The sequence below is a fragment of the Phacochoerus africanus genome, chromosome 8 (genome assembly GCF_016906955.1).
Source record: "Phacochoerus africanus isolate WHEZ1 chromosome 8, ROS_Pafr_v1, whole genome shotgun sequence".
Taxonomy (NCBI): domain Eukaryota; kingdom Metazoa; phylum Chordata; class Mammalia; order Artiodactyla; family Suidae; genus Phacochoerus; species Phacochoerus africanus.
Window position 1 is genome coordinate 96,639,183 of NC_062551.1, and position 19,316 is coordinate 96,658,498.

Genomic DNA, 19,316 nt, shown 5'->3' on the forward strand with positions numbered 1-19,316 from the left:
ATAAACAAAATGAAAAGACAACCCACAGAATGGGAGAAAATATTTGCAAATGAAGCAACTGACAAAGGATTAACCTCCAAAATATACAAATACCTCCTGAAGCTCAATATCAAAAAACCAAACAGCCCAATAAAAAAAATGACAGAATATATAAATAGATGTTTCTCCAGAGAAGACATCCAGATGGCCAAAAAACACATGAAAAAATGTTCAGCATCACTTACTATTGGAGAAATGCAAATCAGAACTACTGTGAAGTACCATCTTATACCAGCCGGAATGGCCATTATCAAAAAGTCTACAAATGAATAATTTCCCTTTTGATTGAGTTTCTACTTACTAAAGTTGACTTGATAAGAGTTATCGAAGAGATTTAAGTGGACATTCTTGGCCGAAATGTCTTAATTCACTTATTCCACAAATATTTGCTAAGCACCTACTAAATGCAGAGCACTATTCTAGAGATTTGAGGAACCCAATAGTGAACAAAGTAGACCAGAACTACTTCCCCAGGAAGCTTGGAATCTAACAGGGAGAGGAAGACAGTAAACACATTAAGGAAAACATAGGCACTGTTAGAAGGCAGGGTGAACCTTGGGAAAAGACACAGACTAGGGCTTGGTCATAGCAGGGTGTGGGGCTTGGAATTTATGTGAGATGGTCAAGGTAGGCTGCATGAGGAGGTGACAGCTGAGCCAGAACGAGAAGGATGTGTGAGGTGCTCACATGCAGCCGTGGGTTTTGAGTGATGCTGCTGATTGAGGATACAGCCTGACAGAGTTCTAGGGGCCCAGAGGCAGTTCATCTCCTAAATCTCTCTTCCTTCACCATTTTAATTGTAAGAAGAGCTGGAAGGAAGAATCTTCTAGTCAATGGACTAGTATGACTTTAATTCTTTTGGGAGTGGAACCTGTGGACAGTCATTAGAGGAACAGAATAACATGAGCTTCTCCTTTGCAGTCTCTTCCTCGCTTAATTCTGATTTTGATATTTCATGAAGATTGTGCTCTTGGGTTGAAAACTGAGGCGTAAGTCATCATATTTTCTTTTTTTTGTAGGGGTGGGGGGCACTTTTTAAGGCCGAACACATGGCATATGGAGGTTCCTAGGCTTAGGGGTCGAATGAGAGGTATAGTCGATGGCCTACGCCACAGTAACAGCAATGCCAGATCCCAACCACGTCTGCAACCTACCCCACAGCTCATGGCAATGCCGGATCATTTAATCCACTGAGCAAGGCCAGGGATCAAACCTGCATATACTAGTCAGATTTGTTTCTCCTGAGCCATGATGGAAACTCCCATCAGATGTTTTTGAAGATAACTACTAATCCTTAGCAAAAAATGAGGAATTTTGAATACCAGAAATATTGTATATACCAGTATACTTGATACATTTTTAAAGTCAGAAAACTGAGAGTCCTGATTTGAGTTAATAATGATTGTTACTCAGATTTTGACTTGGTGTTACACCACCTCTTAAGTACCTGTTATCTGCAAAGCCCAGGTACAAGTCATAAATTCTGTTCTTTTTTCTTGTGTAATACCAATTCATAAATACTCATTTTTGGCAAAAGAAAGTAGGAAATTATCCATTTATTTTCTAAGGGTTCTCTAAGCATGCAGACACTTAAATTGCCAACAAGACCACTCTTCTCCTTGTCTGGTATCCCTTCCACATGTCTTGCCTCATGTCTGGGGCCCTGCTGCCAATTCCACCTGCTTCACTTCTGCTCTATCACTCGCCTTGTGGTGATCCCAGGCATATTAGTTAGATTTTGTGAGCCTCAGTTTCCCATATAGCATGGGTTGTGTTTGGGGTTAAATGATGGTTGTCTGAAGGCTTAGCACCTTTTAGCTGCTCTTAATACTGTGACAGCACCCTGTTACAGCTGAGAGCGCAACCGGGATCACTGGAAAAGAGCAAGGCTCTGGGCAAGAAACAAGGAAAGGGGCTGGGGCAGTACAGAGGAGAACGCAAATGTACATGTTGGAGCAGCTTTTCCTCAGTGTGTAAACGCAAGGCTCTGTTATGTTTACCTGATTATATTTTAAATACTCACAACAACACAGTGAGGTAGATAGTAATATTTTTCTTTTTTTAAAATTAATAATAGTTTACTTTCCATGACTTAAATCATTTATTCAAAAAAAGAATTAATACGAGCCCTGGACAATTTACATAATTAGCCAATTATGTTAAATCATTATATATACATCCTTATTGTGAAAGTTAAAAAGATTTTAGGAGTTCCCGTCATGGCTCAGTGGTTAAGGAATCTGCCTAGGAACCATGAGGTTGCGGGTTTGATCCCTGGCCTTGCTCAGTGGGTTAAGGATTCGGCGTTGCCATGAGCTGTGGTCTAGATTGCAGACGCGGCTCGGATCCACGTTGCTGTGGCTGTGGTGTAGGCCAGTGGCTACAGCTCCAATTGGACCCCTAGCCTGGGAACCTCTATATGCCGCGGGAATGGCCCAAGAAATTAAAAAAAAAAATTTATTAGAGTTAATTGATTTACAGTGTTGTGTCCATTTCTATTGTATAGCATAGTGACCCAGTCGTATATATGTATATATATAAAATGCGTGTGTGTGTGTATAATGTGTGTGTCTGTATGCGTGTGTGTGTATACATATATATATATATATATATAAATGTGTGTGTATATACACACACGCATACACACACACACATTCTTTTTCTCATACCATCTGCCATCATGTTCTACCCCAAGAGATTGGACATTGTTTACTTTGTCCCCCGTTGCTTATCCACTCCAAATGTAATAGTTTGCATCTACCAACCCTAAACTCCCCATCCATCCCACTTCCTACCACCTCCCCCTAGCAACCACAAGTCTGCTCTCCCTGCCTATGATCTGTTTCTGTTTTATAGGTAGGTTCATTTGTGCTGTAGCTTAGATTCCACATATAAGTGATATGGTATTTGTCTTTCTCTTTCTGACTTCACTCAGTATGAGAATGTCTAGTTGCATCCATGTTGCTGCAAATGGCATTGTTTTGTCCTTTTTTAAATGGCTGAGTAGTAGTCCATTGTATATCTTTTAAAAGTGTGGAAAGGAGGGCAACTCAGACAAGGCTATGAATCAGGATGGCACATGTATTATTGCATAGTTGCAAGCAGAAAATCTGGTTTTTAAAAAAAATAATTATAGAAACACATTTTAAAAATCAGAAATATTCCATCCTTTCCACACTCCCTAGTTTCTTACCTTGGGAGAGAAGAAATAATGAATTATGTCTACCATCTTTTCTTAAAGTTCAGAGTAATTTTATATTCTTTCTGTATTAACACTCCTATACGTTATTGAGTATACAAAGCAGGTGGTGTTAATCTCATTTTGCAGATGGTTAATCTGAGATTCTGAGAAACTAAAAATAAATGGTTTAGAAATTTTCATAGTAAATATTCATTCAGTATTTTTATATAAAATAAACTAGGTTTCATATAGTGCATTTAAACTCAGCCCCAATGTAGGCATTCCCGCGATGGCTCAGTGGTTAACGAATCTGAAGAGGAACCATGAGGTTGCGGGTTCAGTCCCTGTCCTTGCTCAATGGGTTAAGGATCTGGCATTGCCATGAGCTGTGGTGTAGGTTGCTGACATGGCTCGGATCTGGTGTTGCTGGGGCTCTGGCATAGGCCAGTGGCTACAGCTCCGATTAGACCCCTAGTCTGGGAACCTCCATACACCATGGGTGTGGCCCTAGAAAAAAGACAAAAAATAAAAAAAAATAAACTCAGCTCCAATGCAATCAGACAAATAGGCTCAGCAAATGTAGAATGTTAACTAGAGTTAAGTTATTGTGAATAGGAATGCTACAACATAGATCTGTGGTTAACACGTACAGTTGACCTTTGAACAACATGGGTTTGAACTGTGAGGGTCCACTTACACGTGTTTGTTTGTTTGTTTGTTTGTTTGTTTGTTTTTTCAGTATATACATACAATACTACACAATCCAAGGTTAGTTGAATCCATAGATGCAGAACCACAGATACAGAGAGCCAGCCATGGGTCTTGAACATCTTCTGATTCTGATATCTGCCAAGGGTCCTGGAACCTATCCCCCATGGACACCAAGGGATGATTGTTTATCAGGATAACTGGGTCACTTTACTGTGGAGCAGAAATTGACAGAATATTGTAGATCAACCATAATAAAAGTTTAAAAATTTTTCTTAATTGAGTATTATATTTGCTGTGGGTTTGTCAAAAATGGTTTTGATTAGGTTAAGGAATGTTCCCTCTATACCCACTTTGTTAGGAGTTTTTATCATGAAGGATGTTGGACTTTGTCAAATGCATTTCTGCATTTATTGAGATGATCATTTGGTTTTTGACTTTTCTTTTGTTAATGTGGTGTATGACGCTGGTTGATTTGCATATGTTGAACCATCTTTATGAACCTGGGATGAATCCCACCTGGTCGTGGTGTACGATCTTTTTTATATGTTGTTGGATTCAGTTGGCTAAAATTGTGTTGAGAATTTTTGCATCTGAATTCATCAAAGATATTGGTCAATAGTTTTCTTTTTTGGTGGTATCTTTGTCTGGTTTTGGAATTAGAGTGGTGGTGGTGTTATAGAATGTCTTTGGGAGTGTTCCTTCTTCTTCAACCTTTTGAAAAAGTTCAAGGAGGATGGGTGTAAGTTCCTCTTTGTATGTTTGGTAGAATTCTCCTGTGAAGCTATCTGGTCCTGGACTTGTATTTGTATGGAGTGTTTTTATGACATATTCAATTTCATTTCTGGTGATCATTCTGTTCAATTGGTCTATTTCTTCTTGATTCAGTTTTGGCAGTCTGTAGGTCTCTAGAAAGATGTCCATTTCTTCTAGGTTGTCGAATTTGTTGGCATATAATTGTTGATAGTATTCTCTAATGGTTTTTTGGTTTTTTGTATTTCTGTAGTATCTGTTGTGACATCTCCTTTTTCATTTCTTATTTTGTTTATTTGAGTTTTTTCTCTCCTCTTCTTGGTGAGTCTAGCCAGAGGTTTGTCTATTTTGTTTACCTTTCAAAGAACCAGCTCTTGGTTTGATTGATTTTGTCTATTTTTTTTGAATCTCTATTTTACTGATTTCCTCTTTGATCTTTATGATTTCCTTCCTTATGTTGACTTTAGGTAAATTGCAAACATTGAACGAGTACAATTAAAAAGGGTGCAAACTTCCATTATAAGATGAATAAATTCTGCATGTGTAATGTACAGCATGGTACTACAGTTAACACCAGTATATTATATACTTGAAAATTGCCAAGAAAATGAATCTTAAAATATTCTTACAACAAGAAAAACAACAACAACAAAAGTATGAGTGATGGATGTGGTAGCCAACCTTACTGTGATAATCATTTCACAATATATACATGAGTTAAATTAGAAAATAATAGGGGAGGAGTTCCTCTTGTGGCGCAGTGGAAACGAATCTGACTATATCCATAAGGATGCGGGTTCAATCCCTGGCCTTGCTCAGTGGGTTAAGGATCCGGCCTTGCCGTGAGCTGTGGTGTAGGTCACAGACGTGGCTCAGATCATGGCTCAGATCAGAACAGCAGCTACAGCTCCAATTCCACCCCTAGCCTGGGAACTTCCCTATGCCGTGGGTGCAGCCCTAAAAAGGGCAAATAAATAAATAAATAAATAAGGGACATTTTTATATTGAAGTTTCTTCACTAAATTATTTGACAAATATATATTGAGCATCAAAAATGCCAAAATTTGTGTTAGCTGCATCTTTTCTTTTTTTAGAGCAAATAGAACTTTTTTTATTTATATTAGAAAATAGTTGATTAAAATGTTGTGTTAGTTGCAGGTCTGTGATTTAGTTACACACACACACACACACACACACACACACGCTTACAAACTTGCTTCTGAGAGTAGAATCCTACCTCATCAAGTCTAGAATGAAGGCACAAGCAAATATAAAATTATTGTGTTGATAAGAGCCATAGAGGAAAAGTTTATGGTGCTGTAAATTGTATAACAGGAAGATTTGGCTTAATCCAGGAGGAAGGGAAGGCTTCCCAGAAGACTTGGTGATCCTGTTGAGCTTCGTATCTGAAGGAAGAAGAGAAGTGGGCAATGAAAAGGACTGGGCAGGGGGGAGAGGAAAGCATCCAGGGTTGGACCACCTCAGAAGTCCAGGCAAAATAAGATGGTGTTTGGATTAGGGGATTTGCAGTGGAGATAGAAAGAATAGGACTTAAGTAAAAAAAAAAAAAAAAAGAGGGAGAGAGAAAGGAAGTAATATCCATGAGATTAATGATGGATTGAATATGGGAGTCGAGGGAGAAAGGAAATGTTAATACAGTGTAGAAAATGTGAATTAATATTGGGACTGAGGCTTAACAAGGTCTAAAAGGAAATTGGGAAGGACAGTCTCAGCTCATCTCTTTGTATGACCGTATCTGTTTGAGTTTACTGGAATTGGCTGAAATTTACAGAGAGGTAGTTCTGTATTGTCTGCTCCAGTACCGCTTTTCTATATATTTTATCTGAATGTGTCCATTTAAATTTTTAATTTAAGAAAGTACCTTAGTGAAATTTTATGCCTAAATGTTTTATTTGAATTTTAATTGGTAGAATCTGAAGAAGATTCAAGAAATGGAGAAGAGTGATGAATCTAACACAGACCTGGAGGAGCTGAAAAACGCCGACTGGGTGAGAGAGCTGGGTATTCTCTTTGTTATGTTTAGTGTTGAAGAAATCATATCATATTTTTCAAATGCTGGCTTATCTTAAGGATTGTAGTGTGAATTGATATTATACCAATTTGAATGGCTAGTCTTACATTTGAGGAAATAGCTATTCTCCATTTTAAAAAAAAAGACTGATTTTATTAGAACCACTCCAGTTTTTCTAGGAATTTCAGTGTTTTAAAATATTGACCTTTCTAATTAATACCTTAGCATTATCTCCTGTGTAAGTCACAGTTTGAGCTTTGTTGCAGGATATGGTGAAACTATTGTGTAGTACATTAATTTATCCAGTGATAATGAATTAGGGCCCTGGGGATGCAGAATGAGTAATACAGCATTTCTGCCCTCATAAAACAGAAGACAGATTTCTAGGACAGATGGCTACGGTGTATTCATGTGACACACTCTATCTACTGCCTTTCCAGGATGGTACTAGATCCTAGACCTAGTGACAGTCAGTCAGGCAGGTGTGACAACATGGCCTTGGGGATAGGACAGAAAGTATAATGAAGCTAGACTGAAATGTGTTCCAGTGTCAGTGGGAAGGCATTTTAGGAATCTGACTTTTCATATTAAGGATACTGGGTAGGAAGTTCCCGTCGTGGTGCAGCAGAAACGAATCCAACTAGGAGCCGCAAGGTTACAGGATCAATCCCTGGCCTTGCTCAGTGGGTTAAGGATCCAGCATTGCTGTGAGCTGTGGTGTAGGTTGCAGATGCGGCTTGGATCCACATTGCTGTGGCTGTGGTGTAGGCCAGCAGCTCCAGCTCCAGTGTGACCTCTAGCCTGGGAACCTCCATGTGCTGCACTGGTGGCCCTAAAAAGGCAAAAGACAAAAAAACAAAAAAACAAAAGCAAGTAGCCTAGGAATTCCGCTGTGGTGCAGTGAGTTAATGATCTGGCTTGTCTCTGTGGAGGTAAGGGTTCGATCCCCAGCCTGGCACACTGGGTTAAGGATCTGTCTTGCCACGGCAGTGGCATAGGTTGCAACTGTGGCTTTGATCTGATCCCTAGCCTGGGAACTCCATATTCCTCAGGGTGGCCAAAACAAGACAACATGTATTCTATATTGTTTTATGAGCTAGTATTGTCACTTTAGAATAATGATTATCAGTTTCCTCTGTGTAGTGTTGCTCTAGTGTATTTAATCTTGGCTAATAAAATTTTGCATTTATTTTCCTATCAAAGCTAAATAACTTCATGTTCATAAGTTAGCAAATAGCTAGTACAAACTTAAACCAAAATTTAATTAATTGTCTTAAGGCAACCTCATTTAAAAACAGCAGTATGATTACTGACAAGAGATGAACAGTCCCCAAAGGGAGTTACATTTGCCTGGATCAAGAGCTTGTTTTTCATGAGGTGATGAATTACCCAGAAAGAGTAGAATGAAATGAAGAAAGAACGAGGAGTAGAATGAGGAGAATTAGAATATGTTTGATGGTAGAATTTAACCATCTTAGAATCTCTCTAGTGGAATAAGAGGTAAATGATAAAATCCCTAGGAATACATACAATGACAGTTGTTCATTATTTTATATAATAACTGTGACTTTAATTTCTGAAAAGCCATCTTTTGTTTGTCTTTTTAGGGCTGCGCCTTTGCATTTTCTGTCTTTTTTTTTTTTTTTTTTTAGGGCCACACCTGTGGCATATGGAAGTTCCCAGGCTAGGGGTCAAATCGGAGCTTCAGCTGTCGGCCTACCCCACAGCCACAGCAATGCCAGGTCCGAGCTGCATCTGTGACCTACACCATAGCTCATGGGAACACTGATCCTTAACCCATGGAGCACAGCCAGGGATCAAACCCATATCTTCATGGATGCTAATTGGATTCATAACCACTGAGCCACAAAGGGAACTCCTGAAAAGTCATCTTTAAAATTTTGGCCAAATATGGAGTTCCTGTTCTGACTAGGAATCATGAGGTTGTGGGTTCGATCCCTGGCCTCGATCAGTGGGTTAAGGATCCAGTGTTGTCGTGAGCTATGATCTAGGTTGCAGATGCTACTTGTATCTGGCGTTGCTGTGGCTGTGGCTTAGGCCAGCAGCAACAGCTCCGATTTGACCCCTAGCCTGGGAACCAAAAAAAAAATTTTTTTTGGCCAAATAATAATACAGAAAGAACTGGCTATATAAAAGAGTATGTTGGAATCCTTTCATAAATTATAACAAAAGCTTCTAATGTGAGTAGTCATACCTAACTTACCTGTTTTGAGAAATCAGAGTTTCATATGTCAGGTTTTTTTAAAGCCTGAGGACAACAAAATAGACAGTATTTTTAAAAATGAGATGGTAAGTTCCCAGGATCAGCTGTGTCTCTGCAGCGCCAGGACACAGGTTTGAACCCTGGCCTGGCACAGTGGGTTAAAGGATCTGGCATTGCCGCACCTACAGAGTACGTTGCTCCCACTCCATATGCTGCAGGGTGCCAAAAAAAAGAGAGATATGGTATTTGAACTGGCTCTTAAGGGAAAGAGTAAGAGAAGTTGAGATAAGAACACTCACCCTGAAAAAGAGATCTAAGTATTTTAGAGATTTATATTAGGATATCTTTAATGGCAGAATCTAAGAACCTGTTTTGTTCTGTTTTGTTTTTTGTCTTTTTTGCCTTTTCTTGGGCCGCTCCCGCGGCATATGGAGGTTCCCAGGCTAGGGGTCGAATCAGAGCTGTAGCCACTGGCCTACGCCACAGCCACAGCAACACGGGATCCAAGCCGCGTCTGCGACCTAGACCACAGCTCACAGCAGTGCTGGATCCTTAACCCACTGAGCAAGGCCAGGGATTGAACCCGCAACCTCATGGTTCCTAGGCGGATTCGTTAACCACTGAGCCACGACAGGAACTCCTAAGAACCTGTTTTAAATGTTAATATTTTAGATGTTCTGATGGATATAGTACAATGTTAAGTACCCCAGATCCCTTTGGGAATAAGAAATAGTGTATATTTTTACAGAATCACAAATCATTTTTGAGAAATTTAATCAGTGTAGACAATTTTTATGAAATACATCACTTGATTTTTTATTTTTATTCTTTTGCTTTTTTTTAGGGCCGCAGGTGCAGTATATGGAAGTTCCCAGGCTAGGAGGTGAATCAGAGCAACAGCTGCCAGCCTATACCACAGCCACAGCAATGCGGGATCAGAGCCATGTCTGCGACCTACACCACAGCTCGTGGCAACATCGGATCCTGAACCCACTGAGTGAGGCCAGGGATTGAACCCACATCCTCATGGATACTAGTTGGGATCACTTTCACTGAGCTACAACAGGAACTCCCTGATTTTTAATAAATATACTTAAGTAGCTATTGAGCCACTTACTAATTTTTAACAACTTATAATGTTTCAGTTAAATTGATTTTCTCTTCACTGAAGTTGAGAATATGACACCTTAGCTTATAGGCAGGAAAACAAAAGGGTTAAAGTATAATGATAATATACATATTTAATATACTTTAAATATAGTATAAGTACTTCACGCATACCTCATTTTCTTGAGGGGCAGACAAAGCAACTTGCTATTATTGTAGATAAGAAAATTGATGTTAAAGAGTTCCCGTCGTGGCTCAGTGGTTAACGAATCTGACTAGGGACCATGAGGTTGCAGGTTCAATCCCTGGCCTCACTCAGTGGATTGAGGATTCGGCGTTGTCGTGAGCTGTGGTGTAGGTCGCAGATGCGGCTCCGGTCCCGCATTGCTGTGGCTCTGGCGTAGGCTGGCGGCTACAGCTCTGATTCAACTCCTAGCCTGCGAACCTCCATGTACCACGGGAGCAGCCCTAGAAAAGGCAAAAAAAAAAAAAAGAAAGAAAAGAAAATTTATGTTAAATAATTTGTGCAAAGATAGTAATAACCTAAAAATTGTCAGTTTTGAGCATTTTCTTTATGCAGAGCACTATACATCAACTCTGATCTTCTCAACAAGTCATGAAGTACCATTTTCTTTTCTTCATGAGAAAGCCAGGGTTCAGAAAGGTGAGGAACTTGCCAGATATCAGATAGCAGTGGACAGTGGTGCCTGTTAGCAGTGATCACAGTAATGCAATGTAACTGAACTCTGCAGATGCAGTGGACAGTGGCTGTGATCACAGTAACTCAGCATAACTGAACACTGCAGATACAGTGGCACAAAGATTAGCATTTATTTAGCTCATACATCTGCAGGGCAGCATGGTAGCTCCACTCTGTGCCTCGTCCTTCTTCTGGACAGTCCTACCGGTGGGCATCATGCCAAGCCAGGTATGACATTCTCATGGCAGTGACAGGAGCTGAGTGACAAGCTGTTGTGCATTTGCTGGTGAGCCTTTGGTCATGTAGTATCCACCAGTATTCCAGTGGCCAAGCGAGTCTTAGGGCCCAAGCCCGAAGTCCAGGCATGGGAAACACAGTCCTCTTCTGGGAGCAAAGCCACGTGCCAGGACCTAGCACGAGGGGTATGAAGAGCTGAGGTCCTGGGTGCAGGCTAGTGCAGTGGTGAGGTAGGGTTTTATCCAGGTGTCCCCACAGTTAGTGCTGGTGGATTCTTTGCTGGCTTTATACCCACTTTTCAGTATCTTAAAATCTAATTTTTAAAATCCTTTTTGTTTGTTTTACTCAGTGTTTTGTAATTCAAGCTCTTAATTTTTTTTCTGTGTGACTGTAGCTATTTAGAGGAAACTAGTAAATTTATTCATGGATGTCTTTCTACCCTTGGCTCTTTCAGGCTCGATTCTGGGTGCAGGTGATGAGGGATCTGCGGAATGGAGTGAAACTGAAGAAGGTCCAAGAGCGGCAGTATAACCCTCTGCCCATTGAGTATCAGCTCACCCCTTACGAGATGCTAATGGATGACATTCGATCCAAAAGATACACCTTGCGAAAAGTGATGGTAAGTAACAGAAAATTATTAATGGACTCAAATGGTTATTTTTTGGCAGTCTTATCTGTTGAAAATGTTCTTCTCAATTATTTTGTTTTAAAGTTTATTTCATCTTATAAAATTAATATATGGACATTATAGAAAAGTTAGAAAATACAGTAGGTCAAAGAAGAAAGGTAATAAATATTTAATTTTACAACCCAGACAGAAAGTTCGTTAACATGCTGGTGAATAACAACCTTCAGTCTTATTTCTGTACATTTTATTTGGACAAAATGGGTTAATATTGAATACCGTGTTTTATAACCACTTGTTTTCACTTGGTGTATTATGAACATTTTCCTGTGTCATTATGTTCAAGATCATCATTTCTAAATGACTGCATCTTTCTCACTTTATGGCTGTACCAGTTTATTAAACTTAGCAACTGATCTCCAGCCATAAGCAGCCTATTTTATGTATCCTTGCATAAAAATCTTTTTGAATAGCTGCAGTGAAATCCTTAAACTCTTAGAAATGGAAGCCTGATAGCTTTACCTTTGAAATATGTCCCGAATCTCACCACTTCCACTTCGGATACCCTCCTTTCCAAACCACCATCATCTCTTATTCAGACTATTATTACTGTGGCCTCCAGGTGGTCTTCTTACTTTTACTCTTGCCCCTTTCAGTGTATTTTCCCCCAAAACAGCCAGAGGAAACCTCTTAAAGTGAAAATGTGATGATGTCCTGCTCAGAACTCTCCACTTCCTTCCATCACACTCAGACTCCACATCCTGACGTTGTCCAGAGTCTGGTCTGGATTACCTCTCAGACCTCGCCTTCTGCCACCTCCCTGGTTGGTGTCCCCTCTTTAGCCACCCTGGTCTCTACTATTGCCTTCAAAGTGCCTCACATGACCCTGTAGCTGAGCCTCGGCTGCTGCCCCTCGCTGGAGGTCTGTCTTCACACGTCTGCATGACTCGCCTCTTTGTTTTAGGTCTCTGCTCAGATGTTTGCTCAGTAGAAAAGTCTTTATCAATATCAGTAGCTCACATTGCCATGTATTTCCAGTGTGCTGTCCATATCCCTTACAAATATAGGGACATGGTGAAAATTTTTATTTTTTGTGTTGCTCTTTTTTTGCTGAGTTTAATAGCTATAATAGTTTTCTTAATGAGTTAAGATATTTTATTTTGTATGTATGTCATGTCACCTGTGAAAAGAGATACTTCTACTTCTTCCTTTCCAATATGGATGCTTTTTCATTACCCCGGCTAGAACCTTCAATTCAGTGTTGAACAGAAGTGGCAAAAGCAGTCATCCATGTTGTTGGATCCCTGATCTTAGGGGGGAAAACATCCAGTTTTTTCATCAATGACTTTTTTTTTTGTCTTTTTAGGGCCGCATCTGCAACATACGGAGGTTCCCAGGTTATAGGTTAGATTGGAGCTGTAGCCATTGGCCTACGCCACAGCCACAGCCACGTGAGATCCAAGTTGTGTCTGCCACCTAGACCAAAACTCAAGGCAACGCTAGATCCTTAACACACTGAGTGAGGCCAGGAATCGAATCTGCATCCTCATGGATGCTAATCAGATTCGTTTCTGCTAAGCCACTATGGGAACTCCTCATTAATGACTTTTATCATGCCGAGGAAGTTTCTTTCAAGTTTGTTGTGTATTTTTATCATGAAAGTGACATCCTTTTTCTGCATCAATTAAGACAATCATGTGTGTTCTTTTATTTCATTCTATTAATGTGACATACTACATTGAGTGATTTTCGGTGGTTTTTTGTTTGTTTGTTTTTGGGTTTTTTTTGGCTTTTTATGGCCCTACCCACTGCATATGGAGGGAACTCCTCCATTCTACATCTTTTTAATGGTTCCAAAGTAATCTATTGAGTGGACAGACCCTAATTTATTTATTAAACTTTTACTGATCTTCTGGTTTTGAGATTTATAATTTTTTAGTCATATAAAAAAACCGTATTAATTTTCTTAGGATAAATTTTAGCCATGAATCAGTGAACATACATATCTTTAAGGCCTTTGAAAAATACTTTCAGATTGTCTAAAACCCTCATAAACCACATTGTGGTGTGAAAATTGGATATGTATTTGAAATCCTAATGCTAAAATTGTAGTTTCACATATTTCTGAAGAAAAGTATTTTACATTGTCTTGAAAGTATGTGTGTTGAGGCTCAGGTGGTAGTATGTGTCAGGCCACATGTTTTGTGCAACTCTGTGAATGGAAGTCCTAGGAGCACAGTAAGCATCATGCAGTTGCTCTTAGTTGTAGTAGTTTTATGTCTTTTGTGCATTTTTCTTTTCTGTTTTTAGTCTTATTTATTTGCAGATGTTCTTCATGAGAGAATTTGCATTAATGTTGTAGGCATTTGTTTTTCTTTTCTTTCTTTCTTTCTTGGCCACACCTGTGGCATGTGGAAGTTCCCAGGCCAGGGATCAAACCCGCGCTGCAATTGCCGCCTGCATCACAGCTGGCACAACGCTGGATCTTTACCCCACCATGCTACATGGGAACTTCCTGTTTTTCTTTTAATAAAAGGATACCTTTTTGAAATTTCATTAGACAAACCATATACCTGATAAGAGATTAATACCCAAAGTATACAAGGAACTCATACAACTCAATAGAAAAAGAATTTTTTAATGGGAAAAAGACCTGAGGAGACATTTTTCCAAAGAAGACATACAGCTGGCCAACAGGTATTGAAAAGGTGCTCAACATCCTGCATCATCAGGGAAATGCAAATCAAAACCTCAGAGAAATAGTCCCTCACACCTTTGCAGATGGCTATTATCAGAAAGACAATACATAGCAAGTGTTTCAAGCATGTGGAGAAAAGGGAACCCTTGTGCATGGTTGATGGGAATGTAAATTGGCACAGCCACTATGAAAAACAGTATGGTGATCCTGAAAAAATTAAAAATAGAACTATAATGGAGTTTCCATTGTGGCTCAGCAGTTAACGAACCCGACTAGCATCCATGAGGATTCAGGTTCCATCCCTGGCCTCGCTCACTGGGTTGAGGATCTGGCATTGCTGTGAGACACAGCTCGGACCCCATGTTGCTATGGCTCTGGCGTAGGCTGGAAACTACAGCTCCAATTCAACCCCTCGCTTGGGAACCTCCATGTGCCGTGGGTGTGGCCCTAAAAAAGACAAAAAATAAAAAATAGAACTGTCATGTGAACAAGCAATCCCACTTCTGGGTGTATTTCCAAAGGAAATGAAAAAAGAATCTCAAAAGTGATATCTGCACTCCCATGTTGACTACAGCATTATCCTCAGTGGCCAAGATATAGAGACAGACTAAATGTTCATTAGCAGATAAATGGGTAAAGAAAACATTGTACATACAGACAATGGAGTATTAGCCATAAAACAGAGAAATTGCACAGTTTGCAACATGGATGATCCAGGAGGACATTAGGTGAAATAAGCCAGACACAGAAAAGCAAATACTGTTTGATCTCACTTATGTGTGGAATATGAAAAAGTCAAACTCACAGAAGCTGAGGGTAGAATAGTGGGTTGCCAGTGGGTCTTGGGTTGCCAGTGGGTCTGGGGTGGGAGGGAATGGGGAGATATTGGTCAAAGGGTCCAAACTTTGAATTGTAAAGTGAGTGAATTCTTGTGATCTAATGTACGGCATGTTGACTATACTTAATAAAACTGTATTGTATGCTTAAAATTTACTAAGAGAGTACATCTTTAGAGTTCTTATCACACATACACAAAATATCTGTGAGGTGATGGGTGGTTTAATTAGCTTGATTGTGGTATTCATTTCACAATACCTATGTAAATTAAATAAACACACTGTACGTCTTATATATAACTTTTGTCAGTTATACCTGAATAAAGCTGGGGGAAAATGAAATTTGATTAGGGGCTCAATATTACTCACTTTTAAACTTTGGACATTTTTAGTTGTGCTCTTATGTCATTCATGATTCTGCTTTCCTTAGGACAAAAATAGGAAAAAAATTTCTTTATTAAGGATCAAGTTATTTAAACCTTTTGTTTATTGAGCACACTGAGAGCTTCGAATTGAAAGGTGATTTTGTGACGGTGTCGGAGCTGCATCTCCTACCCATTGTTGTTCCCTTCTCCTGTCTTTCTCTGGCTAACTGTGTGCAGTTCACCTGGATAAGTTTACCCTGAGCCCCTGGGCAGGGGCCTGGGAAGATGGCAGTTCCAGTGGTGACTACTGTCATTTCAGAGAAGTTTTCCAGTTTTAGTTTAACAGGCTAAGGTTTTAACTGGTTCTTATATGTAACTGATAAATGAGAGTGGAAATTCAGCTATTCCTGTTTAACCATACAAAAACTGGATGTATTTTTAAAATTTTTGGCTATTATCTATCTAATGCCACTTTCTAAGTTCTTTAAAATGTTTCTGTGAAGAGTGAACACTAAAGATTTTTATACGTAATTTATCTGTATCTGAAGAAATGCCAAGATGTTTTTAATTTAATCCTCAGGTGTAAACTGCATAAATATACCATAATAATACACTGTTTTTTTCCTGTATATTTGGGTTGCTAATAGTGAGAATTGAATGGCCTAGCCATATGGGATTACGTTCAGAGTATTAAGTTATAGAAGTGTAAGACATTTCTGTTGACTTTTTCCAAAATGTATTAGTAAAATGCTTCAATTCTAACATGACTTCAAATAAAGAGTTCCCATTGCAGCTTGGGGTTAAAGAACCTGACTAGTGTTCATGAGGATGTGGGTTCGATCCCTGGCCCCACTTAGTGGGTTAAGGATCTGGCGTTGCCATAGGTCGTGGCATAGTTTGCCAACGCGGCTCGGATCCTGAGTTGCTGTGGCTGTGATGTAGGCAGCTCTGATTTGACCCCTAGCCTGGGAAGTTCCATGTGCCATGGGTGCAACCCTAAAAAGATAAAAACAAAAACAAACCTTCAAATAACTCACTTAAAAATAAGATCAGAAATATAACATCTTTTGTTTAGAAGTTATTTATTTAAGGCATGTGGCCCAAAAATAAGATCAAGTTCTATAACTGGCTTTATTTACTTATGAGTCTACTGTTTGTGTTCATCCAGAAATCATTTATGGTTGTAGCTGAGAGAGCTCATTTTTTGTTTTTTGTTTTTTCTTCCCTTTTGTCTTTTTTTAGGGCTGCACCCTCGGCATGTGGAGGTTCCCAGGCTAGGGGTCTAATCGGAGCTGTTGCCTCCGGCCTACACCACAGCCACAGCAACACCAGATCTGAGCCTCGTCTGCGACCTACACCACAGCTCACAGCAACACCGGATCCTTAATCTGCTGAGTGAGGCCAGGGATCGAACCCACAACCTCATGGTTCCTAGTCAGATTCGTTTCTGCTGTGCCATGACAGAACCTCCCAGAGAGCTTGTTTTAGGATATGCTCTGTATTTATATTTTAAAAAGCTAATTTAACTGACCCAGCAGCAGAATGGTATTTGCACAAAGTTGCTTTTCCTCCTGCCAGTAAGGACTTAAACTGACTCATGTCCGTGCTGGCTACCATCTGTCTCCCTTTTGAGCACTGACACTTGTTTTGTCATTGGGATCCAGGAAACCGTTTCTGACGAGTGAAGAAACTGAAGTAATGTGCACATTTGGGGAACGAAAATTACAGCCTTGGCCTAATTTAATCCATCATCTCAACCCTGCGCTTGTGATGGAATAACATTAAAATAAAAGCAAATGAAAAACAGCCAGAAAGATATGTACTATCCTGTTCAGGAGTAGTATAGGAAAGTCTGATTAGGTTGATACAGTGAGGATTTTTAAATAATACCTTGTGTAACATGAAGTCCATGGATAAAGAGTGGTGCCACATTAGGCCCCTGGCTCTGCCGCTGGGGCGTGTGCCCTCCAGCCTAGCACTGTCAGTCACAAGCCTGGCGTGGCTGAAGCAGCTTGTGCTCCTAGATCTTACCGTGGACCAACCTGCCCTCCTTCAGCGCTGGCGGAAGGGCATGGGGTAGGGGGTGGGTGTTGTCAGCAGAGGACACTGGGCCTGGGAGCAGCAGTTTAGGTTCTTATTTATTTTTTTTTTAATTTAATTTCTCAGCTGATAAAAAAATGTGACATTGACAAAAAACTTCATAATATATAGCTGCAATAGAGAATTAATAACCAGAGTTTGCATCATGGCTCAGTGGTTAATGAATCCCACTAGGAACCATGAGGTTGCAGGTTCGATCCATGGCCTCGCTCAGAGGGTTAAGGATCATCCGGCGTTGCTGTGAGCTATGGTGTAGGTCTCAGATGTGGCTCAGATCCCGAGTTGCTGTGGCTGTGGCGTAGACCGGCAGCTACAGCTCCGATTGGACCCCTAGCCTGGGAACTTCCATATGCGGTGGGTGTGGCCCTAGAAAAGACAAAAAAAAAGAAGAAAATTAATAACCAATTGATTAATGACAGTGAGCAATTAAAATAGTATTTGAAATTGACACCTATGCAAGAAAAAAGTCTGTGCCCTGAAATCTTACAATTAAGATAAGAAAATAATTTTTAAAAGTTCGACATTTCCAATAACAAGTTGTAAAGCTTAAACATTTCTAACCTATCAAAAAAATTTTTAAAAAAGCAATGTTGGTGCTCAAGGAATAACCAAATTATCTTTTTTCTCTCTAATAAAATTGATATTATCAAATTATTACAATAGGATAAGATAAAAAAATAGGTACCAAAGTAGAGGAAAAAAGTATTATAGAGATTTTTCAGGCAATTCATTAATAAAAATTTTGTGCTAATTTTATGGACTTTGAGAATTTTAAAGGATTCAGTTTTTAAAATTTATAGTTTATTAATATTTCTTTCTTTATCCATCTTTTATGAGAAGCATGACAGAAAATGCCTAGCGGGTCTGTTTGGTCATATGAGGCTGAGATGGTTACAACTGTGCCTTTTGGGTGGTCAGAAAGTGGGGTTTTTTGCAGGGGCGGCGTTTGTAGAGTTTTCTTAAATTTGTTAATTTTTGTAACATGTTGCTTTAAAAAGAGAGGACATTAGAGCAGAAGTCACGCAGATCAGGACTTTGCCAGAACTCTGCTACTTAACTAATTCTGCAAATGGAGCAGACACCCTCCTTGATTGAGCCTGAGTTTTATTTACAGAATGTGAATCATGTCCCTAGTCCTTTCCATTACCAAGATACTTTACAAGGATGAAAATAAGAAGTAAAAGACTTTTTAAATTATAAAATAAATAAACACAGTATTATTTATTCCACTCACATAATTTTAGAAACTTTTTATTGGAAAGATGTATCTCACAATTTCCCAAGATGATAGAATGGAAGTGGACTTGGATTCTCTTCAATTCTACAGTTATTTTTGCTCTGTATCGCTTAGCTGTTTACTCTCCATTTTATTGATTTGAAATGTGTCCTTGATGGAGCCAGATTATACTTGAGTAATTTTCAAGTGACATATGTTGACCTCACAGCTGTACCTAGAAACTTAAAATGATAGTCCCGTAGTCACATGAATCTCCCTCTTGTTGTCTCCTTTCAGGTGAATGGTGATATCCCGCCTCGGTTAAAAAAAAGTGCTCATGAAATCATCCTGGACTTCATCAGATCAAGACCTCCTCTGAATCCAGTATGTAACTTGATGTATTGTTCTTGATTGGCACATAACAGTCGTCTCCTCTAGCCCGGGACCTCTAGAACTCAGCTCTTAGAGCCTGAGCTTTCATTCTCAGAATTATGA

General features: G+C 39.5%; 1 protein-coding gene across 4 annotated transcripts in view; it reads left to right on the top strand.

The window, feature by feature from the left end:
• Positions 1–19,316, top strand: part of SPIRE1 (spire type actin nucleation factor 1) — a 180,378-nt gene that overhangs the window by 119,576 nt on the left and 41,486 nt on the right. For all 4 annotated transcript variants that reach the window (XR_007136624.1, XM_047793645.1, XM_047793646.1 and 1 more), the window contains 3 exons: positions 6,613–6,690; positions 11,436–11,600; positions 19,119–19,205. Coding sequence is in view for 3 of the 4 variants with exons in the window: in XM_047793645.1 (XP_047649601.1) it covers positions 6,613–6,690; positions 11,436–11,600; positions 19,119–19,205 (330 nt within the window). In the remaining variant the exon portion in view is untranslated. The remainder of the gene's footprint in view (positions 1–6,612; positions 6,691–11,435; positions 11,601–19,118; positions 19,206–19,316) is intronic.